General features: G+C 38.5%; 2 protein-coding genes across 4 annotated transcripts; one reads left to right on the top strand and one right to left on the bottom strand.

Annotated features, from left to right (window-relative positions):
• Positions 1–379: 379 nt before the first annotated feature.
• On the top strand, positions 380–4,981 carry LOC127441413 (growth arrest and DNA damage-inducible protein GADD45 alpha-like). Its single transcript, XM_051698808.1, has 4 exons — positions 380–591; positions 870–971; positions 1,063–1,285; positions 2,496–4,981. Exons 1-4 carry the CDS (start codon positions 551–553, stop codon positions 2,607–2,609), a joined length of 480 nt encoding a protein of 159 aa, XP_051554768.1. The 5' UTR covers positions 380–550; the 3' UTR covers positions 2,610–4,981.
• On the bottom strand, positions 4,256–27,814 carry LOC127441414 (guanine nucleotide-binding protein G(I)/G(S)/G(O) subunit gamma-12-like). 3 transcript variants are annotated; one of them, XM_051698811.1, is made up of 4 exons: positions 27,584–27,814; positions 24,030–24,218; positions 7,645–7,753; positions 5,136–5,609 (listed from the first exon to the last, which is right to left on the bottom strand). In XM_051698811.1, exons 3-4 carry the CDS (start codon positions 7,747–7,749, stop codon positions 5,484–5,486), a joined length of 231 nt encoding a protein of 76 aa, XP_051554771.1. In that variant the 5' UTR covers positions 7,750–7,753; positions 24,030–24,218; positions 27,584–27,814; the 3' UTR covers positions 5,136–5,483. The 3 variants fall into 3 exon arrangements, with proteins under 3 accessions (XP_051554769.1, XP_051554771.1, XP_051554772.1); XM_051698809.1 differs by lacking the exon at positions 24,030–24,218 and having other exon boundaries at positions 4,256–5,609; positions 27,584–27,812; XM_051698812.1 differs by lacking the exons at positions 24,030–24,218; positions 27,584–27,814 and adding an exon at positions 16,996–17,085.

Genomic DNA, 27,814 nt, shown 5'->3' with positions numbered 1-27,814 from the left:
TATCAGTGTTCGTAGTCCTATATGATTGAAATGTTTAACCGTTGCAAATATTCTATTATTTTTTATAAAAGGCAGAAACAATGTCTATGAACTTGTGTAAAATTGTGTTATGTATTTTGAAACATGACTTTGCATGTTGCGTAACTGAGGTTGAATAAGTCTATCAGTTGAGTAAAACCCTGCTCTGGCATGTCCGCGTAAAGTTTTCCAACAACGTTAAAACAACGTCAGCCCATGTGACTGGCACAACATTGGCCACGCCCTAGCAACTTAGACGGACCAATGAAAATGGTCGAGTTTTGTAAGTGCAGCACTCACGGCCAATCACAATGATTGTTTTGTTGTTTTGATTTGCATGTATCCAATAAGAATTAGTATGCGGATACGGTTCTAAACGCTGTTCCCCGGAAAATTAAATCTAATGTAACACCGAACAAAGCCAGAATTACCCGGTGACAGTCAGAGAAAGAAGACCTAGGAGAACACTTGTGGACTTATTCGTTTTTATATAGGAAAGTAACTACAGTTCGTACTGGATATTACGTGCAAAATGACTTTTGAGGAACTAAATGGAGACTGCTCTATCGAAAGGTATATTTTTCAATATGCGTTTGTATATATATTCTTTTTTTTTTCTCCATCAGCTCAGATCACGAGACAGACTTTATAGATCTTTGAAGATGTTATAAAAATATTTTATCATATAACTTTCGGCAAATGAGTCTTAATCCGCAGTGAGTTATAACTAATACTCAAATTGTAAGAGCAGTTTACAAAGCTGCACGAGCTGTTGTTATAAACCGCAGATGTTAGTGAAGTTTTTTCGACTTTAACAAACGACTAATTTATCCGATCTGTGACATTTACAGGATGGATTCAGTGTCTAAAGCTCTGGAGGAGGTCCTGCGCTCTGCATTACCTCAGGGATGTATTACAGTCGGGGTCTACGAGGCTGCAAAGTCACTCAATGTGTACGTTGTTTGGTTTCAACGTCTACGTTTCATTGCAACAGTCTTAAAGTCTGGACTGTGCAACTAACTAAAACCCTATTCTTCTGTTCAGGGATCCTGATAATGTAGTGTTGTGCATCCTGGCTACTGATGATGATGATGATGATGTGAAGGATGTGGCGCTTCAGATTCACTTCACTCTCATTCAAGCTTTCTGCTGCGAGAACGATATCAACATCCTGCGCGTGAACAACACGCGCCGCCTCGCGCACATTCTCGGGGGCGCGGGTATGCACGGGAGCGAGCAGATCGACCTGCACTGCATTCTGGTCACCGTAAGTACTTCGTTTGTGCATGCATACATGGCATGGCCAGAGTCAATACCTCTTTACACGTGTTCTTAGGACTATAGATACGGATCAAAAGGCGAAATAGGTCTGTTAATACCACGTGACCCTCTCCTTTTACTACAGTAACTTGTCAGGACATGCCCAAGTGTTACTGCCTCTGCACTGATTCATATGCAAATAGAAGTTTAACATCTTAATTTACTTGATTACTATTTGCATGTCATTTTTCTCTATTAGAATCAAATGATCAGTGTCATTCTTATATTGTGTCAAAGGATTTTGTTTACTATAGAAGGCATTTGCTAAGATTTGCATACTGCTAGAATCCCTTTGGCCATATGAATTGTTATCCATTGCAAGTTGACTTTACTTTGATTCATGCTCCAGATTTGTGGTTTTGGAAGTAGAAAGGTTAGGGTAGATGAGAGTCTCGGTAAAGTAGTAGTGGACAGCCAATACCGATTCGATGCTGTTATGTAGAAGACAATTCAATAAAAGCAAATGAGTTAAATAAACATGTATTTTACACAATATTTACTCAAATTGCACTAAAAACACAAATTGTGCACTATCCATTGACAAAGTTATATGTAGATTTTGGAACTGACATTAGGAGCAATAACCACAAATGTTGATTGGCAAGAAGGGACATTTTTGTATCTTAACAATGTGCCTGTTTCCATGCACACCAGTACGCTGGTAACTCCAAAAAATCAGCTTGTTTAAAAAATACGACAAAGGAAGCAATACGCATTTACATGAGATTTGACATAATCGCATTATTCTGGTTTTGAAGTCAAAACGTGAAGAGGTATGAGCAAAACATTTGTGCACATCGGATAAGCCGGTAAGAACGCCGGTTAAGGTGTTTACTTGAAACGGAAATTCGGAGTAATTGGCAAAAATCTACCCGATCGGTTTATTCTTACACCGTTTATGACATTTAATTCATTTACATAACCACACACTTTGTCTGCTTATTTAGCATAGTCGGTGTAAGAACGTGCATGTAAATGCGCTCAATGTCGAGAAACTTAAAATTGGCAAATGTCCACTGATTAATCGCAAGGAAGATATAGTGGTCTGTCGCTAGAAAAAAAAAAAACAGTAAAAGAAAGATACTTAGAGGTACTTAGCAGGATATGTTGTCACTAACACAAAGTTTTAATCCCACCTCTTTTCATGACATTCACAGGTTCCCCATGCATCCACATGGAAAAATCCAGCTCTGGGAAAAGTGAAGCACTTCTGCAGAGAGAGTCGCTGTATGGATCAGTGGGTGCCCATTATTAACCTTCCAGAACGATGAAGACTGCTTAAACCATTAGGGAAACCCATGGATATAAAATCCAAACAAAAAGATCAAAAGCTAAAAAAGATGGTCACAAAAAGGACTGATAGTCCACACTGGCCTGAAATAGGGACTAATCTGGAGAAGGAAAACCCTTTTGCAATCTGAGATGATTCAGCAGTTTTTGGCTTTGCTTGTGGGACATTATGAGGATGTCATATGAAGCTAATTGTGAATGCAAGTGAGCACCTGAGTATCTTGTGACATAGTTGGTTGGGTGGCATAAAGCACTTCAGTTATTTACCGGATAACACAAAACAATGGATATTTGGAAACCTGCTGCCCTGATTTAAGAACTATTATTTGTAACTTTGCCATCATTTTGAATAGTACATTAAGATATCAATACTTGTATTGTATGAATGTGGGGGAAACTCTTCTAAAGGGACTTGCTTCTAAACCACTGAGATCTATGCATTTACAGTGTCCTGTGAGTACTGTTTTTTGAGAAAAGTTCTTTTGTGGTCTTTAAATTATTCATATTATAATATTAATTTAAAAAGTAATATTTATGTGAAAACCTTTTATACTATTATATGCAAACGTGAAATGCTACGGATGTATTTTGTGTTGGAACAAAAGTATTTTTAAAACACAAGACGGTAGTCATGCTGGTTATGCTGGAAGAGGTTTCTGGAACTGGTAGAATTGACCTGACAACACCTCACATGCAGTTCAGATCAGTGGGGTCACACTGGACTCAGTGGCCTTCGTGGCTCCCTATTACATACATACAAAAGCCATCCAAGCCTTTCTTTTGTCCTGCTGTAGTTAGCGTGACCACTGGCTTGGGTGTATTCATCAAAGCAGATTATTTTTTCAGCTGAAATGAATTGCTCAGGTTCAGTGTATACTGTACTACTTGATTACGTTCAAATCAAACATGTTTTTTGTAAATAAATTTTTTCTTAATTGTGCTAATTGTGACAAAGTGTTACTTCTCCGTAGGTCAAAAGTGAATGCCGTAGCAGGTATGCAACAGAAACACATTACACAAGTCCAATTGGAGAACGGAAGTGTGGCTTCGGTTGCCCTTTACTGTAGTTTAGAAGGTGTGGCAGTGATCGCATGACTGCCATATATTCGCTTAGATCTGCAGAGGACAGTAAATCAGTTGTGTAAACCTACACTTCTCCATACAAAGGTGATGAATCAAGGTTTCGCTGATGTCAGAGCTATGCAAGTCTGGTAGTCCCCAGTCAGGTGCAGATAAATCACGAGACACCAGGGATCTTTGTACAGAGAAACCTGGTTTACTCAAACTGTCATTTGTTCAGGGAGCTTAGGGTGTTGCAAAACATCTTTCTTCAAAATATTTGGCTTCAAACTACTCTGCCTACCACTTAGTTCCCAGTTAAATGTTTTTATTTGAGCCTTTCAAGTGTAGTTTAATATTTCTTTAGATATGAATACCTTTTTAAGAAGATAACTTGTGACGTCACACCAAATAACCTAATTGTCATATGGTCCTAATAACTGCGTAACTGATAGCACTACACAAATAAAGTATAAACTGGGCTGAGATTAGATTCTGCAACAATACAGTAATGGTAAACATGATAAAGAAAGACCACAGGCAATGCAATTTGTTTTATTAGTTCACAATTTTAATAAAATCTTTTTTCAATGTTCAAGGTAAAGTCTGTATAGTATGTTATGAAGGCTTACAAAGATACAGAAAAGGAAAAACAACCAAAAAGAGAAAAAAGGAGACTTGTTTCTTCACAGAGAGGAAGGTCAGAGGGATTTGATTGTGAAGAGTATTATAAGATCACAAATACTGCATAACTCTCTGTTGTCTCTAAAATGAAACCTACATTGCAGTGTCATTAAACGTTTCATGATTGCCTTAAGTTTTAATATATACATTTAATTCATAGACAAGATCAAATAGTGGCATCAAACTGCAGTGGTCTTTTTTATGTTGTTGCCATACAATGGTTGAGACAGAAAGAAAAGGCATATTTGCATTTAAAATCTAGCATATCTAAAGAAAAAAACAAATTAAACAAATTTACGCTGGGTCAATGGACAAAAAGGCTCTTTTCATTTTAATACAGCTGTAATTCTTTAATCAATAAGCCAAGGAATGGTTCTATTAATGAACTAAGGCACATGGGTTTGAAAGTGCAGGATAATGGAATGAGTTCTCTTTTCTCATAAACCAGTGGAATCACTCTAGTAACTTTTCTTTAAATGTTTCACACATGATGGTATTGCATTCCACTGAGAACTAATCAGTATTTGTAATGTACGTTTTTCTATATTGCTTTATTCACCTAGCATGCACCTGACCAATGGCAATTACAATAAACCATGAAGTCATGTCTTATTCACTATCCAATTAGATATATGGATCCCTCCTAAATATCCTTTAATTCAATATCTTTATGTCAGTCCCTTTGCTATGAAGACATATAGCTGCTACTAGAAACGAACAACATGTCTATTTAGACCTTTGGGACATTTAATCTGTTAGTCTGTGTAGCTGCAAGCTCTTTAAATCATAAAGTGACATGCTACTTCCCTATTTCAACCACAAAGTGTAACTAATGGCACTATTTGGTGGGAAAAGGAAGTTAACACTGTTAAGAGACCACTAAACTGAACACAAGGATGCTGGTTAAGACAAGATGAAATAGCTGCATGATGCTAATCATCACCAAGTTGACAATTAACTAGTACTGGTTGATGTTTATTCACAGTAAGACATACTGTAAGAGTTAAATATAGTTAAGACATGGCACAAAGTTATACTAAGAAGCTAGGAGTTGGACTTAAGGCAAAGTTGAGTAGAAGTAATTAAATAAGATACTTGTAGTGCAGGTTCCACTACAATATAGTGCAGGGCTTTTTGTCCTTGAAGGGGTTTTCTGAGGCAGGGATACCCATGAGAAGGGGGTCGTATTTGGCGTGTTCACCACAGTAGCGCATGAGATCTGCTGAGGCCTTAGATACCTGGATAAGAGAATTCAATATGTGAGAAAATTACTATATTATAAAAACTCCAATGTCCAGTTGCATCACAGTAATAATCATTTGGGGGGGGAGGGGGGGGATTGAACTGTCATTAAAAACAGTCAATGGCAAAAATGGTCTTATTGGTTATAAAAATAGGCTTCATTATGTGCAAAATATGTAATTTTAGGGTTTAATGTTTGATCAAAATGTTGCTGTTGTTTTTAATGAATAAAAAAGTAATGGTATGACAGTGTGCGGCTCTCTCTCTTATATTCAGCTTGATCCCATGAAATTTACATGAACATGACAACATTTTTGCAATTCAAAATTTACGTGCTGTATAACAGGTTTGGCTGCAGGTTTCCAGTGAAATGTCCAGCTGGGGGTGCCAAAAGCAAGTAAAATGGCATTGTGAGGTTTTAAGGTGAAATTTAAATGGATGTTTTTAAAACCTCCCTAACCTAAAACCTTTGCCTGAACCTAACCAATAGTGTTTGAAAATATAAATGAGACATTTAAAAAAAGACGTCCTTAACAAATCAATGCCTAAACCTAACCATTAGTATTTTAAAATGCAGAAGCAAAATGCATATTTTCTGAACCCACCACCTCATTTCGTGCCGCTTTTATGACTTTGTAATGTCACGTATCAGCTTGAGTTCATGGCTGGACTTGAACCGCAGTCCTCTATCAGCTGAGCTACCGCACAAGCTATCCGTGTTGGAATAAGTGTATATGTAACAGAGTTTGTAATAAAAGCATTAAAATGTATTGTTTTTCAAAAGATATATTTGAGTAAAAGTGTGTGGATATCATCAAATAGCAGGATCTGAGTAACAGAGAGAAAAATAAGTATTTATAAAGTCATAATCAGCCATTTAAGTCATGATTTGATTGAAAGTGAATAAAACAGTTGTTGTAGCGCTTCTAGTGTTCATTTCACCTGGAAACTGCCAGGAATTGTACCTGGAGACACGTATAAAAAGTTTTGCAAAAATGTAAATAGAGTCACGTTTTCACTATGAGACCAGGTTATATTTCAATGCTTTATGCTTTGATCCAGCACCTGTTGAAGAAATGCTGGATGTGCGTGCAGTTTTTCTATTTAACGTGAAATGTATGGGCAGAATCATACTTCATGCAAGTATGCAAATGCAAGCATTTTGCCGACATGTGGTCTGGTTGAACATACTTGACGTGCCTTCTTGCATTACTGTGGTGATAACAAACCTCGATACTCAAGATGGCGATAGAGTTACCTTTAAAAGTCTGTGCTATTAACTTGTATCTTGCCCTAAATATATTGACTTTAACTTACTTGCTCAGCAATATGCTATTTTAACTGTCGCTCTGCCATGACATCAGTTGACATGAAATAGAAAACTCACCATAGAAGTGGAGAGTTTACGCTGACGGACATTATTCACAGCAGCGCCATCTTAAATTGTTGATGGGAATGACAACGAGGCTGTAAGGGATAGACTTACAGTCTCTTCAATGGGTCGTACTGTTGTTTGAAGTGCTTTGGATCGAGTCACACCGCAAAACATAAAAAATATATATACTGTATTTTCAAAATTTTCAGAAGACAAAACACTCCAGAAAACACGAGTTTTGTTGGATGGTGAAAATTAGATGTGATCTAGGAACTTTCTACAGTTTTATACTGCGCTTGCCATTGAAGCGATTGGAAGTCTAACCCTTACAGCTTTGTTTTCATTCACGTCAAAAATCAAACATGCCGCTACTGTGAGTTAAGTCTATAGCACCCCTTGTGGCAACATTGAGACTGCAACGCGTCCTTGCGTTCTGTTATTAATTGTGGTCTGACACATTTTGGATCACAACAACGAACAAAATCAATTTTGCGCAGCTAGAAGCATCTGCGTTCACGTACTTGCGTGGAGTATGTTTCAGCCTTCACCCGATCAAGTTTTCGTAAGATTCAACCACTTGCATTTGATGTTACACTTTCTTTGGTTATATTTAATTAATTGACATTCATAAATTAGGAAAAACAGGATGGCTTTACCTTTATCCTCTCAATACTGGCCTCAACTCTCAGTTGTTGAACCATCCTCTTAGCATGTACTAGGTTGTTTGAGCCCGCCATTTTAGATGACATTTTTGAAACCATATAACTGCAACAAAAAAAAATATATATATATATATTTTTTTTTTAATCTACAGATTTCATATGAAAAATGCCCTCATAACACTGCACAAGAGTTGGTAACATTTGATGCCTTTTTCCAGGCATAAAGAACAGAATATCTTTAACACAGAGGGGAAGGTCATGACAACACTACATTGACAAATTCTACATCAGAACTTTTTAAATAACAATAGCATCATCACTCATCTAGTAAAAAAACGAAATGTAGGCTCACAAAACAATTTCACAATAAAAAGGGTTTAAACAATGAAAAATCATCTCAATTAGGATAAAGTTTGGCAATCATCACAATAAGAGAACATCTGACTTTGCTGTTATCAAAATAGCCTGCCCAGAGGGAAATTCAGTAGTATTCAGCACATTCACTACATTGACTTCATTCCCACACCCTTAGCATACAACATCCTTTCTCACACAAACTGTGTGGTTAAGATTGTAAAACACTGTACGCAATCGCTACTGGCAGACACTTCATTCATAATCATGAAATACTCAATTCTCTGTCGATAAAATGACGTGACCTTCTCGGGAACCAAAGCAAAGCTGGAATTTACACACCTGCACTAGGGAAAACAAATGACCCCCTAAGCATTTCGTGGAAAAGTAGGCCACAAATGTCAAGTTTTATTATAATGACACAGATTGGTGTTTAATACACTCTATTCTGTTTTCTTTAGCTTTGTGGACAGGTGCATTTCTGTTATTCACTTTCAATTGAAATGTTTTAATGTTATTTATACAAATCTATCCCAATAGACCTGAATATTTCCAAATTTTCTCAGGTTAATAAGCCAGTCAGACAGGACAAGGTGCACTGATGACAAGAGCTGGATCATTAAAAGCTTCCTGTAATGCATTACCAATAATCAGTTTCCAGGTTCCTGTATTTCCTGAACTTACAATAGCTGGAATCTGCATTGTGCATTACTTTACCAGTAAAGGACAACTAGTCAAAACCATCTATTGTCACTCATGAATAATATAGCAAACGACAAAGCAGCCCACAGACAAAGGCAAAAGTTTATTTTCACTGACATCCGTGTAGAGGAGAAAAAAAGGAAATGTTGCTGAGGTGTTTTAGGTTTCTAGTCCTTTTAGACAATTTTCAGAGTTCAAAAGGAAGTTGCCCTATTTTCTCTCTGCTTTACCTTCCTTGAGGAAGTTTGGTGGTGGAATTATGTCACGCACTGAAAAAAGTGGGACTCTGTGCACTGCACAGAGAAATGTTATATAATTACAAATTCGAGAATATCATGACCTCAAATTACAACAGACCGCAGGGCTGTGTTTGGGCTACAAATGTCTGTCCAGTTAAAGTTCAGTTATCCCAAAAAGTTACAATTTATTCAAAACAGCTAGCTATCACAACATTAACTATACACTGTATATTGCCGATACACAGATATATCGATATCAGCCAAAACAAATCAACTATCAGCACTATTGGACATTCAGCCGTTTGTTTAAAAACAGCCGACGCTCATGGCTGATTATTTTCTATCAAAAAGGGGATAGACCGTGCCTGACAGTTAACCTACAACTCGTGCTATGTGTGAAAGAAAATGTCTCTCGCATGGAATTACTTTGAATAGTGTGACAATGACAGCAGAGTTGCAATTTGCACGTTTTGCATCGCTAGAATGCCACGAGGTGGAACTACAGTACTGTTGTAATTAAAATGCAACTAATTTGACAACTAATTGGATTACTAACCCTACAGCTTGACAGTAAGGAATGATACGTTTTTTTAAAGTTAAAGTAGAGGCTACTTCAGCTTAAAAGGCTTCAGCTTCATCATTTAGCATTGAGTTAATGTGTAAAGAATATACAGTTTAAGTCAGAAGTTTACAAACACAAGTCACTGAAACTCATTTTTTAACCACTCCACAGATTAATATCAGCAAACTATAGTTTTGGCAATTCGTTTAGGACATCTACTTTGTGCATGATGCGAGTAATTTATCCAACAATTGTTTACAGACAGATTGTTTCACTTTTAATTGACTATAATCATAATTCCAGTGGGTCAGAAGTTTACATACACTAAGTTAACTGTGCCTTTAAGTAGCTTGGAAAATTCCAGAAAATTATGTCAAGCTTTAGTCAATTAGCCAATTAGCTTCTGATAGGAGATGTACTGAATTAGAGGTGTATCTGTGGATGTATTTTAAGGCCTACCTTCAAACTCGGTGCCTATTTGCTTGACATCATGGGAAAATCAAAAGAAATCAGCCAAGACCTCAGAAAAAAAATTGTGGACCTCCACAAGTCTGGTTCATCCTTGGGAGCAATTTCCAAATGCCTGAAGGTACCATGTTCATCTGTACAAACAATAGTACACAAGTATAAACACCATGGGACCATGCAGCCATCATACAGCTCAGGAAGGAGACGCATTCTGTCTCCTAGAGATGAACATAGTTTGGTGCGAAAAGTGCAAATCAATCCCAGAACAACAGCAAAGGACCTTGTGAAGATGTTGTAGGAAACAGGTAGACAAGTATCTATATCCACAGTAAAACAAGTCCTATATCGACATAACCTCAAAGGCTGCTCAGCAAGGAGGAAGCCACTGCTCCAAAATCTGCAAGTGCACATGGGGACAAAGATCTTACTTTTTGGAGAAATGTCCTCTGGTTTAATGAAACAAAAATCGAACTGTTTGGCCATAATGACCATCATTATGTTTGGAGGGAAAAGGGTGAGGATTACAAGCCAAAGAACACCATCCCAACCATGAAGCATGAGGGTGGCAGCATCATGTTGTGGGGGTGCTTTGCTGCAGGAAGGACTGGTGCACTTCAAAAAATACATGGTATCATGAGGGAGGAAAATTATGTGAATATATTGAAGCATCATCTCAAGACATCAGCCAGGAAGTTAAAGCTCGGTCTTCCAAATGGACAATGACCCCAAGCATACCTCCAAAGTTGTGGAAAAATGGCTTTAGGACAACAAAGTCAAGGTACTGGAGTGGCCATCACTAAGCCCTGACCTCAATCCGATAGAAAATTTGTGGGCAGAACTAAAAAAGCGTGTGTGAGCAAGGAGGCCTACAAACCTGACTCAGATACACCAGTTCTGTCTGGAGGAATGGACCAAAATTCCAGCAGCTTATTGTGAAAAGCTTGTGGAAGGCTACCCAAAATGTTTGACCCAAGTTAAACAATTTAAAGGTAATGCTACCAAATACTAACAAAGTGTATGTAAACTTCTGACCCACTGGGAATGTGATGAAAGAAATAAAAGCTGAAATAAATCATTCTCTCTACTATTATTCTGACATTTCACATTCATAAAATAAAGTAGTGATCCTAACTGACCTAAGATAGTGAATGTTTTCTATGATTAAATGTCAGAAATTGTGAAAAACTGAGTTTAAATATATCTGGCTAAGGTGTATGTAAACTTCTGTCTTCAACTGTGTATGTGTGTATATATATATATATATATATATATATATAAAATAAATCTTACCAATGTAATCTGGGCCCAACAGGAGGCTATTCAGAATTTAGTTAATATGATTAAAGAATGTTAATGTGAGTAAATGTTAATGTGCTTTTTCTTTCAGTGTTTTGTTTTTAACATAACTAGTTACTCTAAAACATAAAAAAAAATGTAGAGACTTAAAGAATAAAGTTCATTATTTAAATTTCATTCAAAGTTGTATTAAAAACATGGTAGATTTGAAACAAGGTAGCATTAAAAAGCAGAACCAACAAACTCTATATCGGCAGATGTTATTGTAAATAACTGGACATCATATGTACAGTATACACACACACAATTTTACTATTATTATTATTGCTATTATTATTTGAAAAAACTTAACCCCGAGTATTTAAATCATCCCACTCTATTTGTGCTATGGACATGAATGATGACTCAAATTATGTGACGGAGTGTTGATCAGGCTATTGATTTTCACCTAGCGGATGACAAAATCCCCATATATTTACATGTGAAAAAGTAAGATAACTTACATTGAAGAAGGGACCACTGTGGAGGTGAGTTTTCAGCCTGATCTCATGAACATTACATGAACATAGCAACATTTTTGCTAAACGAAATTACGTGCTTCATTATGTTTCGCTGCAGTTTCCCAGCGAAATGCCCAGCAAAATGTAGAACACGGCATGTAAAAGTCAGTTATCAAAAATATAGCTATAGTAATGTTCATCCTTTGAGACTAGGTTGTGAGATTTGCATGGCCTAGCAGCATGAAAAAAATCCTAGTTTTCTGATTATCATTTCTTTCTCCAAATACAAATGCTGTTTACAAACAGCTATTCATGGAATTTATAAGTTGGGAACAATCTTGGAGGCATTTCCCATTGATCTTTCTTGTAATGAGTATACCCAAGAAGTCAAGGTGGAAAATTCCTGAGTCATCTACTATGATGTCTAAATAAAACACTGGAACACATTGGCTAAATATAGAAACAGAAGATACAAAAAGTCAACTTTGATTCTGGGTACCATCAATTACAGTAGACATCTACAGAATTTCACAACCACACAAGACAATCTTCACAGATAAGAGTCTCTCAGTGTGTCTTAACCAAAGTAAATGTGGCTGGTGTCATTGTTCCTGCAGGGGGGAGTATGTACAGTTGAAGTCAGAAGTTTACATACACCTTAGCCAAATACATTTAAACTCAGTTTTTCACAATTCCTGACATTTAATCATAGAAAACATTCCCTGTCTTAGGTCAGTTAGGATCACTATTTTAAGAATGTGAAATGTCAGAATAATAGTAGAGAGAATTATTTATTTCAGCTTTTAGTTCTTTCATTACATTCCCAGTGGGTAATAAGTTTACATACACTTTGTTTGTATTTTGTAGCATTGCCTTTAAATTGTTTAACTTGGGTAAAAAATTTTTGGGTAGCCTTCCACAAGCTTCTCACAATAAGTTGCTGGAATTTTGGCCCATTCCTCCAGACAGAACTGGTGTAACAGGGTCAGGTTTGTAGGCCTCCATGCTCGCACACGCATCTTCAGTTCTGCCCACAAATTTTCTATCAGATTGAGGTCAGGGCTTTGTGATGGCCACTCCAGTACCTTGACTTTGTTGTCCTTAAGCCATTTTGTCACAACTTGAGGTATACTTGGGCTCATTGTCCATTTGGAAACCAAACAGTTCCGTTTTTTGTTTAATTAGACCCGAGGACATTTCTCCAAAAAGTAAGATCTTTGTCTACATGTGCACTTGCAAATTGCAGTCTGGCTTTTTTATGGAGGCTTTGGAACAGTGGCTTCTTCCTTGCTGAGCAGCCTTTCAGGTTATGTTGATATAGGACTCGCTTTACTGTGGATATAGATACTTGTCTACCTGTTTCCTCCAGCATCTTCACAAGGTCCTTTGCTGTTGTTCTGGGATTGATTTGCACTTTTCACACCAAACTACGTTCATCTCTAGGAGATAGAATACGTCTCCTTCCTGAGCTGTATGATGGCTGCGTGGTCCCATGGTGTTTATACTTGTGTACTATTGTTTGTACAGACGAACGTGGTACCTTCAGGCATTTGGAAATTGCTCCCAATGATGAACCAGACTTGTGGAGGTCCACAATTTTATTTTCTGAGGTCTTGGCTGATTTGTTTTAATTTTTCCATGATGTCAAGCAAATAAGAGTTTGAAGGTAGACCTTAAAATATATCCACAGGTACACCTCCAATTCAGTACATCTCCTATCAGAAGCTAATTGGCTAATTGTCTAAAGGCTTGACATCATTTTCTGGAATTTTCCAAGCTGCTTAAAGGCACAGTTAACTTAGTGTATGTAAACTTCTGATCCACTGGAATTGTGATATAGTCAATTAAAAGTGAAACAATCTGTCTGTAAACAAATGTTGGAAAAATTACTCGTGTCACGCACAAAGTAGATGTCCTAAACGAATTGCCAAAACTATAGTTTGCTAATATGAAGTCTGTGGAGTGGTTAAAAAATGAGTTTTAATGACTTCAACCTAAGTGCATGTACACTTCTGACTTCAACTGTATTTATGTGTAGGAGGTGATACACTTTTGGAGAGAGTAGAAAACTAGTCCCTCTCTGAGTGGTACCCTATTAGCCATGAGGTCACCATCAGCTCCCACTAGACATGCAAGTTCAGCAGATCTTATCAGCTCTTGCGAACTACTCATTTAGTCATGTGCTCTCTTGGTAACGCCAGCATGCCTTGAACAACTGGTCTAAGTATTGCAACTCATTCTTGCTCAGCATGAATTGCTGTTACTGCACAGCACATTTGGAATGGGGAACTGGTACTTAACTGTAAAGATTTTAATAGTACATTTTATGGTACCTAATTGGCAGGCTGGGAGGTATTAAGATAACCGTCCAAATACATACCAACCATCTCTGCAGGGCCTTTGGAGTTCATGGAAATTTGAGGTCACTTCTAGGGAAAGCAGTCTGTTAACAACCAGCGTCCAGTTCTATGGAAACGACTCTCGAAATCACATTTTATTGTACATGCAGCTTCTCAACAAACAGATGTATTGACCAAGAGTCATTCTACAGAAAGCATCAACATCTTTTTATATGACATTCAGAATATACAGTATGTCAATGCTAATCAAAACTACACTTCAGATTGACACACAGTATTCTGAAAGGGTGTAAAACATCGCTTGAACATGCAGTACAACAGAATTCAGTAAGTTCAGTATGGGACTGGCAGATTAAGTCTTTCAAAAAAGCAATTCTGATTCTACTAGGGCTGCACAATTAATCATGTAAGTCACTTTGGGGTCAATCGAAAGAGCTCTGAAAAGTGAGAGGACAAGTGTGAACACTTGACAAGTGTAGCAGAGCATGAGCCAAAGTGACTTGGGATCCGTTCACAACAAACGTGATTTTGGTCTGTTGGCACTGTTTTTTTAAATTTTTATAGATTTTCAAAAACAGATGTTTTTGACATGAGACACATGCGTGAGTGTCGTGAGACATCTCACCAGTCTCTGTGACAGCTCTAGACTCTGTAAACAGCAAACAAAAATATGTCAGTGGGCCGCGGTCTCTGCCTGTCAATCATTTTGCATGTTCTCATAGTGTCATAGTTGCAACAAATTATTGAGGCTTAATGCCATTTTTATGCCATGTTTTTCATAACAATTGTCAGTTGTGGGCACAATTTTGCGACTGTTGTGTTTGACAGCAGCAGGATTACGTTTTTTTGCTTGATGTCGGTGACAACGGTGTCTTTGATGTGAGGGGTTTTGGAAAGAAGGGGCGTGGCTAATTCAATGGCCCAGCTTGTGAAAAATCCAGAACAGCAAAGATCACTTACAGCACCTTTAAAATAATGTTTATCAAATCACAGTTCAAATCTTAATTGTAAAATAATAATTAAAATAAAATAAATAATAACTGCAATATTATTATTATTTTTTTTTACCAAATCATGCAGCCTTAGATTCTACCATTCATTAAAGGGATACCTCACCCAAAAAAGAAAATTCTGTCATTATTTACTTGCCTTCCTGTTGTTTCAAGCCCATATGACTGACTTTCTTCCGTGGAACACAAAAGGAGATGTTTGACAGAATTACAGCCTCTTTCACATTCATTGCACCTTTTAGTTTCTATACAGTGAAAGTCAGTGGTGACTGAGGCTAACATTCTGCCTATTTTTGTCTTTCACAAAATAAAGAAAGTTGTACGGATTTGGAATAACATGAAGGTAAGTAAATGATGACAGAATCTGGATGAACTATCCCTTTAAAAGGAATGTTACATTACATCCTCATGGTAACGAAGTTGTAAAATTGACTATAATTTTACCACACTAAAATCATGTTTACATGCATATCCTTTGTCTTGTGGCTATACTTTTGAAACTGAGTATTTTAACAAAACATTTGTCCCCATTCACTTCCATTGTTAGTGCCTCACTGTAACCCAGATTTTTGGTTTCTTTTTTTAAAGAAAAGAAGGGGCAAGTCAAAATACATTTTTGTGGTAATCAATATTACGCCACAAATGCTGTCGACTGAGATTAACTTGTATTGAACCCGGAAAATTATTTTAATGCAAAGAACCATCTCCATCATGTTAAATAACGGATCATTCCAAACTAATTGTGGATTTTATATGAAAGACCTCAACCAGAGTATTTGAGAGCTGAACTCCTGCATTGCAGCCCACAGTATAAAGTATAAAGGTGATGTCATGCACTTGCACAACCATCATGCAGTATTAATGGCAGAGTCAAAAATAGCCACTGTGCAGGGACTCAGAGCAGATGGGAATATATGAACAAGTCTGCAAAAAAGAGCCAATCCACACTGAACGACACAGGGCCGGGGCTACAATAATGGGCCATTATCAGCCAGCGCCTGGGGCCTAAACAAACACCAGCTCTTGGAGATAATGTCTCATGTACGTCAGCATACGTGTGTCGAGGTTTCACCCTTTTGAAAACAAATGGCTTTGTCACGATGGGAAAACTGGGGCAGAGGTAGTTCTTAAATGTTAAGCAATCCAGGAAAATTCTGGGGGCGGGAACAGTTTGAGGCAAAAGAATTATATTTTTGTTTTTAGTAGTTTGAAAGAGAATAGACCTTTTTCACAGACTGTGATGACGCATTATGCCTTATTTAGAAGCATGAATCTAGCAAACTTTTGTATATAATTAAAAAAAGTACTGAGTGTAAGTTTATAACATTATACTTTGTGTTATATTACCCTGAATTAGTTTTAAAAATGAATTGCCACAGCTGCGAGGGGGTTTCGATTACAGCTGCTGAGAGAGTGACAGTAAATTTGGCATCTTGATCCACTGCTCTCTATTTGTTTTTCTTCTGGAAAGTCATTGAAATGTAATAGTGGATTTTTTCTTTTGGTCTTGGAGCGAATGGGTAAGTGAAAATAATATTTGCTGTGATCTCCCATTCACCACTGTTAAAGTTTACCCTGCAAACGTTTACATACGCGTTCCAAAACCCAAAGTGTGAAAAAGGTCTATTACAAAGAAAAAAACTCAAAAGAAGAGAGAGAGAGAGAAAGAGGATGCAGCTGTGGACGGGAGTTTGAGCGTATCTAGTGGCACAATGCCAGATATGCTGGTGCAACAGCGGTGCAATAAAACTCGCAACCATTGTGTTCTCTGCCTGCCACCCCCCACTAAATACCCCCATTCATCTCGACCAGCTGAGAAATGCACAACTATTCAACTCCAAACAACAAACTCACCCCAACAGTCCTCTGCGTTTAGACTACATCTCTAAAACAAAGCAGTCTTTATGAAACCCCCGCTGCCATAGGGAGCTAGACTGTGTATGAGTAGCCTACATCAGATTATATTGTCAAGGCCAAAGGTCTACACTCAGCTCCTCCCAGTTAATATACCAGAGGCTTCAATAACAGGGAAAACACAGTAATGTCACAGAGCAGTGACTGGGTTTAGGTTTTTACATGTAGGGTCTATGTACTATGTTATTGAGGGGGCTCCTGTATGGGAAAAGTGAGACAAGTATATAAGCAGAAACAAGAGAAATAATGAGAGAAAACAGGACTTGCTTCAAAACAACTGAAAGCAAGTGGGAAAGTTTTAAAAGACAACCCTGATGAAAACTGACTGAAAGACATTTGGGGGAATCAAGGATGTGAAACGGGTATACTTATACACCTGAGATAAATCAACAAATGTTTAAAAATAATGAGCTAGTCTTAACTTGATTAAAATTACTACTAGATTTTCTAAAGAGTATACTATATGAGAGCTACTTGTCAATGCAATACTTGCCACCGAGCTGTTAGATGTGGGTGGTTGCCAGGGTGTTTTTATGTGGTTCCTAAGGTGTTCTGAGTGGTTTTTAAATGGCTTCATCTGAAAACGGAACAATGCTGCCAAACTGTTCTGAGACCAGTTTCTTTAAGAGTTCAGTTTATTCAAAAACGCTGTCAGTTAAGCAGTTAACTGATTAGGCAGCAAGTCAGCTGCATACATTTTCGGATCCAGTCAATGTGTTTATATGCTGTGGCAAGGGTGCTTTGCACGATTGCTTGGGCATTACTAGGTGGTTGCTGGGGTATTCTAGGTGGTGTTGTTTAAGGGTTTAAGTAAAAAAAAAAAAAAAAGCAAAAAGATACACTATATTGCCAAAAGTATTCGCTCACCTGCCTTTAGACGCATATGAACTTAAGTGACATCCCATTCTTAATCCATAGGGTTTAATATGACGTCGGCCCACCCTTTGCAGCTATAACAGCTTCAACTATTCTGGGAAGGCTTTCCACAAGGTTTAGGAGTGTGTTTATGGGAATTTTTGACCATTCTTCCAGAAGCGCATTTGTGAGGTCAGACACTGATGTTGGACGAGAAGGCCTGGCTCGCAGTCCTCGCTCTAATTCATCCCAAAGGTGCTCTATCGGGTTGAGGTCAGGACTCTGTGCAGGCCAGTCAAGTTCTTCCACACCAAACTCGCTCATCCATGTCTTTATGGACCTTGCTTTGTGCACTGGTGTGCAGTCATGTTGGAACAGGAAGGGGCCATCCCCAAACTGTTCCCACAAAGTTGGGAGCATGGAATTGTCCAAAATCTCTTGGTATGCTGAAGCATTCAGATTTCCTTTCACTGGAACTAAGGGGCCAAGCCCAGCTCCTGAAAAACAACCCCACACCATAATCCCTCCTCCACCAAACTTCACAGTTGGCACAATGCAGTCAGACAAGTACCGTTCTCCTGGCAACCGCCAAACCCAGACTCGTCCATCAGATTGCCAGATGGAGTAGCGTGATTCATCACTCCAGAGAACGTGTCTCCACTGCTCTAGAGTCCAGTGGCGGCGTGCTTTACACCACTGCATCCGACGCTTTGCATTGCACTTGGTGATGTATGGCTTGGATGCAGCTGCTCGACCATGGAAACCCATTCCATGAAGCTCTCTACGCACTGTTCTTGAGCTAATCTGAAGGCCACATGAACTTTGGAGGTCTGTAGCGATTGACTCTGCAGAAAGTTGGTGACCTCTGCGCACTATGCGCCTCAGCATCCGCTGACCCCGCTCTGTCATTTTACGTGGCCTATCACTTCGTGGCTGAGTTGCTGTCATTCCCAATCGCTTCCACTTTGTTATAATACCACTGACAGTTGACTGTGGAATACTTAGTAGCGAGGAAATTTCACGACTGGACTTGTTGCACAGGTGGCATCCTATCACAGTACCACACTGGAATTCACTGAGCTCCTGAGAGCGGCCCATTCTTTCACAAATGTTTGTAGAAGCAGTCTGCATGCCTAGGTGCTTCATTTTATACACCTGTGGCCATGGAAGTGATTGGAACACCTGAATTCAATTATTTGGATGGGTGAGCGAATACTTTTGGCAATATAGTGTAGCACAAATGTGTAGGACGAGTTGCACGCCAAAAGTTTAATACTTAGTGTTAGGCTCCACAGGGGGGCTCAGCACGGGCCACCCAAACATGAGAATGGGCCACCCTTGTAGGCACACCGGAATGTTGATATGTTTTTAAAAAATGGGCTGCGCACAGTACAGTACACACGTACTATGCTGATGATGAAATTTGTCACGCGCACTGTGTACAAGACGTAGTGTCACATGAAAACTTAAGCATACTTTTTACTTTAACATGCGTGCGGCCTGATAACCATGAGCTATGTGCAAAGGTTTCACCCTTTTGAAAACAAATGGGCTTGTCATCTATACTTTAGCCGGAAAGTATACTTCAGTTTTCCGCTTGCCAGTACACTTGACCCATGAGAAAGTGTAATCGAGTTATATTTTGGTCTATACTTAGCCAAAACCGACTGTATCGCTTCAGAAGACATGGATTAAACCACATTAGTCATATGGATTACCTTTATGCTGCCTTTATGTCCTTTTTAGAGCTTGGAAGTGTTGGACCCCATTGACTTGCACTGTATGGATAAGTTCACATCATATCTCCATCAAAATATCTTTGTTTGTGTGCCACAGCAAGTCAAACGAGTTTGAGACAGCATAAATTTAAGTAATGATGAAAGAACAAATTTTTAGGTGAACTATTCCTTTAAAGAGTGTCATGAAGCAGTCAGTGCCCATGTGTTGAACGCATCCGTAGGGGCTAGTGGTCAAAAGAGTATACTTTGAAAGACAGAGTGCTCAACTGTGCTTGAGACATAATGGCATGCAGAAAAATGAAGTAAATCCTAGGCCTTTACAGGTGGAGCCGGGCCTGATAAGAGTTTCGTTCAATTCCCAGAAAGCACCAATAAGTAATGCCCTAGTCACAACAGTGGTTTCCCATGTCTCTGCAGATGGCCACGCAGTGTGGCTTACAGGAGTGTGTTGTGTGTGAAATATCAAATATTTCCATGAAGAATGAGAGAAACATCAGTGTACCAAACAGAGCAGCTTGGCAACAAAGAAACAAGCCAAGACTTGAAATGAGAAACAAACAAACTGAGACAAGAAAAGTCCAACATGTAAGAGATATAGCCTATGTTTTGCATACATTTGCATGAACCCTTCATATTGTCACAAATACACATGAAGCCTAGTGACAAGCACACTAACATCCACCTTTACAGCAAAGTAATACAAATTCTAGAAAGAGAAGAGAAAACATCTGACTTTAAAAAATTTCTGAAAGCAGACAATGTATGCTTTGGGCTTTAAAAGAAACCCTGTAAAGCCTGCCTCACAAGCACACACTGGAAGGAATTCCACACATGAACGCCTCCAGATTTGTCACATGATCGGATATGTCACCAGGGGGATCAAAGATCTGTTCCATGAACTCATCAGCACATGACAACACCCGTCTGATTTATCATACTGCTAAGGGTCACATTGGCCTTGTAGCATCAAGGGTTTTTATTAAATGGAATGAAGGCTACAGGGGATTGTGTCAGGTTTGGGCATAAAGCCACCTATAATACGGAAAGAACCACTGTGTGACAGGATTTCATAATTCAATTAAAATACACTGTGTGTAGGGAGTCATCAGGAGGTGGCAAGTGAACACTGAAAAACACTGAAAAAGACTGAAAATCTGCAAGTAAACAGATTCTAAAAGCTCCCCAACCCTTAAAATTTTATAGATCAGAACTAGATTTTTACATTTACAGAATAAAATGTGAGAGGTGGCTGCCTGTGCAAAACCCCAACGCAACATCTCTAGGTTAATCTGGGTGGTTGCAAGGGTGTAGCAAGGTTGTTGTTTACTGGCTCAAGTAAAAGAGCCCCCCCCCCCAAGTCTCTATGCAGTTCTGGTTTCTAAATATGACTTGGGTCCCTCCTTCAATGCAAGTCTATGGGAAAGAAGTTTCAGATTGCAATGTGCGCCTGTAAGCGCACTCCAGTATGATGTCTCCTGTAATGATTTCTGTGCAAATAAGTGCAAAAATGACTGCCAGCCTTTCATGTTGTTTGTTGATATATTATGAATACATTTTCATGTTGTTATGTGTGTTTTTTTATTAATGAATTTAAGGATCATAGCTGCAGTCAGGGATGAATGGTTGTGTAGTTAATACTCCCAGTCTGCGATCATGTAGTAAGCGCAGCAACATGACTGAAAACAAAACACTGAATCTTTAAGTGTGAACAGGGTGCTGACTGTGAGTCGTGTAGTGTGCACTTGGCTTTACATGCCAAAGTTTAGCATGTAAAGACATCCCAAATACTGAGGTGTTTGTTAAAATCCCTAACCCTAAGTACAAGCAATAGTAATAGTGAAGACTGAACACCACTAATTATTGGCTTTGTGGAGACTGGAAAAACAAAATCATAGCACTATAGTAATATAGTGATCCTGCAGAAGAATAAAGATGGAAATGCATCTCCCATATTACACATCTTGCTTAAATATCTTAAAAGCACATATTAAAGAGAACTTTGTGCTGTATTTGAACACTACCTAGCTGATAAATTAGTTTGGAGTAACAAAACAAAAGGCCCCAACTAGTAGTGACAAAATGATGACTTTTACAACTGAGCATTGCTGTCACTCAGCAATGTCTTCCCTACCACTCAGAATCTGAATTGTGTGGTGTATCAATGTCATGGAAGTTATTTTGGACCATGCAGAGGCTCAGAACATGATACAAACTGTTCTAGAGGGATGTTGTTTAGTTATCAATGAACTGATCTACCTGCCAAAACTGAGTACTTGGAAAAGGTAGTGACAGGGATCTGTGCTGTGTATCTGTGTCCACTACAGAGCTTATAAAACAAAAAAATGACCCCAACGTGATTTGAACACGCAACCTTGCGATCTGGAGTCAGATGCCCTACCATTGCACCACAAGGTCGCTGAAATTTTATGCCTGATAAAGAACGAAAGAAACTGCATAACATACACTGGTTAGAAATGAGAGGACAAAGTCAAGGACAAAAGTAGACAGAGCAAGTGACTGGAGGAGGAGCTAACACAGGGAAAGAGATTTCAGTGAAACTACCTTTACGCTCAGTGAGGGGAAAGAGAAAGTGACAGTATTTCTAAAGTGAAAATGAATAGGATGGAATGTAGTACCCAAAATTTCCATAAAGGGGCACAACAAGAAAACAACCAACGGAACATGCTGCCTGAATCCTTGGGGAAACCTATTGGGAAATTTTGTTTTCTCTTGTGTTCAATGAGCAATAAATGTTCTCTTACAATATAACTGGGGGCAATAGAAAGCAAAAAGCCCCGTAAAGTCTTCTAAATATAGCGTGCACTAAAAGTTCCCATAAACACTCTGAAAGATCCACATTATATTCTTCAGTGAGGATCAAGAGTTTAGAAGAGAGTTCTCAGCTGCCATACTACACCAGAGAAAGTTCTGGTAGAGCACATAAAACATGCAAAACTGCTTAGCTGCAGGAAGGTATAAGAGATTCCTTTATTGATGAGGTATTTGACAAGCCTTAGGATTGGGTTAGTAAAAGATGTACAAAAAACAAGTGAGCACAACACATTTCCAGGAAGAAACTGATCCTCGATAACAGGTTGGTCTTCCAGTTCGCCTATTTTTCTGATAATCAAATGCCCTTGATCAGTGAAAGTCCTGTTACAGCACATTAAACACGCAAAACTGTTTTGCTTCAGCAACATGATCACACGGGAAATCAGTGTTGCTTGCGAAAGCTCATGTATCCTAAAATCAACCCCATTTTAATCAAATTACTGACAATTCACCCTTTTTCTTGGTTAACAATTGCCCCTGACCAGAGAAAGTCTAGAACTAAACTAAAGAACTAGTTAGCTGCAGGAAAGAATAAGGTGGACCGTGGACACATTGTAATGTTCCCTCTGCACTGTTTTTTAATTGTCCGTCTTGTGCATGTTTAGGACACCGTGTCAATTTAAATTTTATAAATGTGTCTCAAGACCCATATGGTACATTCCATTCTGTTGCACTCAGGCTAGCGGTTTTTGAACACAAGAACACTTCCTGTGTAAGAGATTCTTTTATTGGTGAGATATTTAAGCTCAAGGCTTTAGTTATTAGTACAAAAATGTGCAAAAAAAAAAAACCAAACAAACAAAAAAACACTTGTGTTCTTTAAATCATAATCCTACACCATGGTTTCCAATTCTTTTGACCGCATGCCTCTCCGGACGCATTCGACGCTTGTGCACTATGACTGCTTTGTGATACTCTTTAGAAGTCAACGTAGGGTGCATGCACAGGCAACACGCAGACGCACACTGTGCTGATGATAACATTTGTCACATGCACTGCGCGAGGCGTAACGGAACACGGAAAACCAGAGTATACTTTGGCCTTAACATGAGAACACAAGGCACTCCCAGGAAGAAACTGGTATTCTTGTCAATGGTAGGTTTGTTTTCCTTTTCACTCTTGTTCCTGGTTATCAAATCTCCTTGAATCCAAAATGAAGAGTTGCTTCATTCCTAACATCAAGCCTAATTGAGGGCTGGGCTGACAAAACAGGAAAAGAAAGTGAGATGGTTGTCCGGACACAGAGAGCACTTGTGTAACCCTGTGCCACCTGCATGCTCCATTCTCCTCAAAAAGGAACCAAGTACAAAACACTTTGGGGCCCTACGGCCACCCTGGGTGTGAGCTTCTCCCACACAGAATCGGCCTAACAAACCTCCCTTTACAAGCATCTTCCCCAGTCCCCCAAAACCCATCCTTGGGTCTTTGAGGAAGCTTCCTAAATTTTTCATACAATCCTTGCTTTGTCCTTTCCGGACAGTGAACTTCCCCTTGGACCTATAAAGAGCTTTGTTTGAGAAGTTTGTCGCCACACAGAGTCTCACCCACCTGAGGATTGCTCACTGCAATGGGCACTTTCTCAGTTTACAGAATGAGACACCTCGCTGGATCAATGTCTTCCATTCATCAGCTGCCAGAATGGGAGCCACTTCCTTGAGTCTTGCCCATTCCTGCTCTCAAGGGAAATGGTATTCTACCTACCTGCCCAGCAGGAATTCAATGTTGAAAGAGGGACACCTGTGCAAAAATGGAAGTTATGTCCAAGTAAGTACAGGACAGGTAGCCGGTTAGCCTACATATTGCAAGTTTATGGCAGGAAAGACACACCTAAACTTCAGCTCCATATTAGAAAGTGTGGAAGTGTGGAAATTAGCAGTAGAATCAGACTACTTCCAAAGATGTTCAATGGTTGTAGTTAATTAACAGATTTGAAGCCACAGAAAGGTGGCTATGCTTAACAGAATATCTGCGTGATCCGCATTAATCACTATTGCCTAAGTGCTGGTGTCAGACAGCAGGAAGATAAAGAGAAATGTAAACTTTGCCCAACTGGTCTTGGTTAATCTAAATAGGGGGCATATCATTCTGACCATCTGTCAGTGTTAATGAGTGTTTATGCTGTGTCTTGCCATATGTGTCTGACCCCAGCCAAACTCTACAATGGAAAACTGTGTCAAAAGGCAGCATATTTTTTTTTTTTTTTTTTTACTAAGGCCTCACTGTACTTCATCCACAGAATCAAGAGAGAAGAAAAAAGTATGATCCACTCCCGCCATCTCTTGGAGAGAAATGGTATTGCAGACTGACAAAACAACATCTTTTAAATTTTCTGTTATGTGGCCAGCAATAGAGATCACTAAGGTAATTAGAAAGATTTTGCCCCCAAATACTCTTGCTAATTACTAAATACTAATAATAAAATAATAACCAAAAGTTCATTACATTAATAAAAACAATATCACCTATGTTGATACAATATTACCCTGCTAGTAGATGGCATCCCAGAATTCCTTTCTCTAAATCACCAGCAGAAGTAGAAAGGAAAACATCCTACTGCTTTATACTTTCTTTCAGATACTACAGATTTTAATATCAGTTCCTTATTTCCAGACCAATTCAAATTGTTATGCTTGGTTTTTGAGACAGAAACACACATGCCTAAAAAAAGGAAGCACATGCTGTTTTAACAAGAGTGATACTATAAATCAATTTTGTGGTGTCATCCTGGTATAGCCTACATACAGGTCCACTCTACACATTCTCACTGAACTCATGTCCACTAGTTCAACAATCAAATGCATAGTACATCATATTTACAACACAATGCAAACAGTAACCTGCATTAGAAACTAAAATGATTACCCGAACAGTTCTTGAAGAAGGTTAAAACATTTTTGCATACTTCATTTGCTTTCTGGATTCTAGATGACAGAGTTGCCAAATTTACTGGTAATTTTAGCTGCTCTTATAGAAACCTTTGACTCTAAAGGTGTAATCTCCTAATTTACAAATTTGTTTTATTTAGCGTCCAATTCCGGGGTCATGAGGCAGGTTCAGCTAATGGTCTCAGGAGATGCAGGCGGTGAGCCTGATTGTTTTCCTTTCTTGTACATTGACTAATGTTGTGGTGAATAATACAGACCACTTGCCATTCAGACCAAAGACTTAGTCCTCATATCTCTCTCTCTCTAGCTGAATAATGTCTTTGGAAAGACACATAAGCCTTGCATGTTAATAACTACACAATGATATTTAAATACAATACTGAGCGATTGCAATATCGGCAGGGCAATGAATGCACAGTACATCAATTTTGTCACTGGGTTTGAATAGAAAATACCAGTGCATCTTTGGCTGATGGTCTGCACGACAACCGATTTGACAGAAAGCTGTCTGTGCAGACGTTTGCCGAAAATAGAATTCTATCGATGATGCCTAACAGGGCGAGAAGGATATAGCTGCAGGCATTGCTCCAAAAAGGGGCAGGAGCTCCAAACTGCCAGCAAAAATATATGGAGCTCCTAACATACAGCCACACCTACTTGAACAGGTCAACAGTTTTGGTTAAAACTGTGTTTTTTCCCATCAGATTTCCAGCTGATTTGCAAGATCACTACTTGACTATTACCATCAAAATAATTCAGATCTTTCTTTATTCAGTTCCAGTTCCACAATGTATTTAAATGTAAGGTGACATAGGTGGTGACAGATATAAGGTGGTGAAATAAAACCACTCTTAAATTGACTTCTGAGGGAACCAAAATGATGCAACACCTAGTTTCTCAATCAAATTGAGAAAGAGTTTGAACAACTGCATCAATTGTGAACAGTGGCTGAAACTTGCAATGCCCTTTGATGATTAGTATAGTCTTATAATTTAGGCCAATAGAGCTGTTCATTTTGTTGTCCAAAAATGAGAATCCAGATGAGAATTAGCATTTTCGAGCCATGGGTTCCCTCTGGATTTCGCAATGGGGTTTTATAATGGCAGTTTTGGATTTATGAGTAAAATATGGTCTACGATATATGGTCTATAGTAAACACTGCTTTAAGTTACTTGGATGTTTTGTTCTACAACATAAATTACACTCATTCATACTTCTTTAACAATTCACATTTGGGGTATGTTGCTAACAAGTTGCTAGATAAGAACTACAATTTTTTTCCGTTTTGTCATGGACATTCACCCACATGCTTGTGGAATTGATGTCCTTGCCTAGCAATCTCGTTAGCAACATACATATTTTTAAAACATGACAGCTTCAAAATTCACGTTTGAGGTATGACTGTGTGGAATTTATGTTGAAGAAAAAAAAACATCCAAGTATTTTCAAGTAATGTTTACCATAGGCCTTATTTTACCCATGAATACAAATAAAATAGAGAACTCCAGAGGGAACCCATGAACAATTCACCTTCCAGGTTGCCATCACATAGAGAAACTAAGCTGAAACTATGATTGTTGCATCAGATATTGAATGTGTCATAACATGTAGCCTAGCCAAGCAGTACTTTTTAAATTAGCTTGTGTAATGGGAAAACACCAGTGTCTGCAGGTTTTGAAAGAATTCAAGTCTTCAGTCACATATTTCAGAGCTGGCTGGCCTAGAGGAGAAACACTTCATAAACACTTCAAATGCCTTCTGGTACTTCAACATTTGCTGTATCTTCATCTTTGAGTGACTATAACCTAGAAGTATGTGACATTTTTCAAATTAGATCAATTTAGGCCTTGTAACAATGATTCAAACACAGGAATTTCCCTCGCATACCGGGTGTCCCATCAACAAAGGGTGGATACTAGGCATTGGTTTAAAGTTTGAAGTTTACAACGTTGATTTATGCGCACCTATTGATTTACTGTACAGTGGGAGAGTGGTTTAATATTTCACTGTTGGGACCTGATATGTTGTGATCTGCTTAACAACTTGACGTAAACTTCCCCTTTCAAGGATTACGGGTCGACAGCTTTGTCTTTTTGACAAACAACTGTATCAAGCCACAAAAATACACGGTCCAGCCGCGATAGAATCCTTATTTATATGAAATACAGAGTAAATGAAAGTCGTAAAGTCCATCTGCCGTCGACAATTGACTCTTACCTTTAAAAAATCTTGAACTGTGATCTCTTGATAAATAAGTGAAGAAAAGGCAAATACGTCTCCGGATTGGTTTCACTCCAACTGCAAACAGACCTTGTGGAAAACTGCCGATGAAAACAAGAACTCAATACTGTATTAAAGTTAATTGCATTCTTTATCACAATTGTAATGGATTCTTGTTACTTTGTGAATGACACCGTTTGTAGCACTTCCACCTACGCTAACCAATCA

The sequence above is a fragment of the Myxocyprinus asiaticus genome, chromosome 5, assembly GCF_019703515.2.
Source record: "Myxocyprinus asiaticus isolate MX2 ecotype Aquarium Trade chromosome 5, UBuf_Myxa_2, whole genome shotgun sequence".
NCBI classification, from domain to species: Eukaryota; Metazoa; Chordata; class Actinopteri; order Cypriniformes; family Catostomidae; genus Myxocyprinus; species Myxocyprinus asiaticus.
The sequence above is the reverse complement of the archived record's forward strand: the minus strand, read 5'-3'. Positions and strand labels throughout refer to the sequence as shown.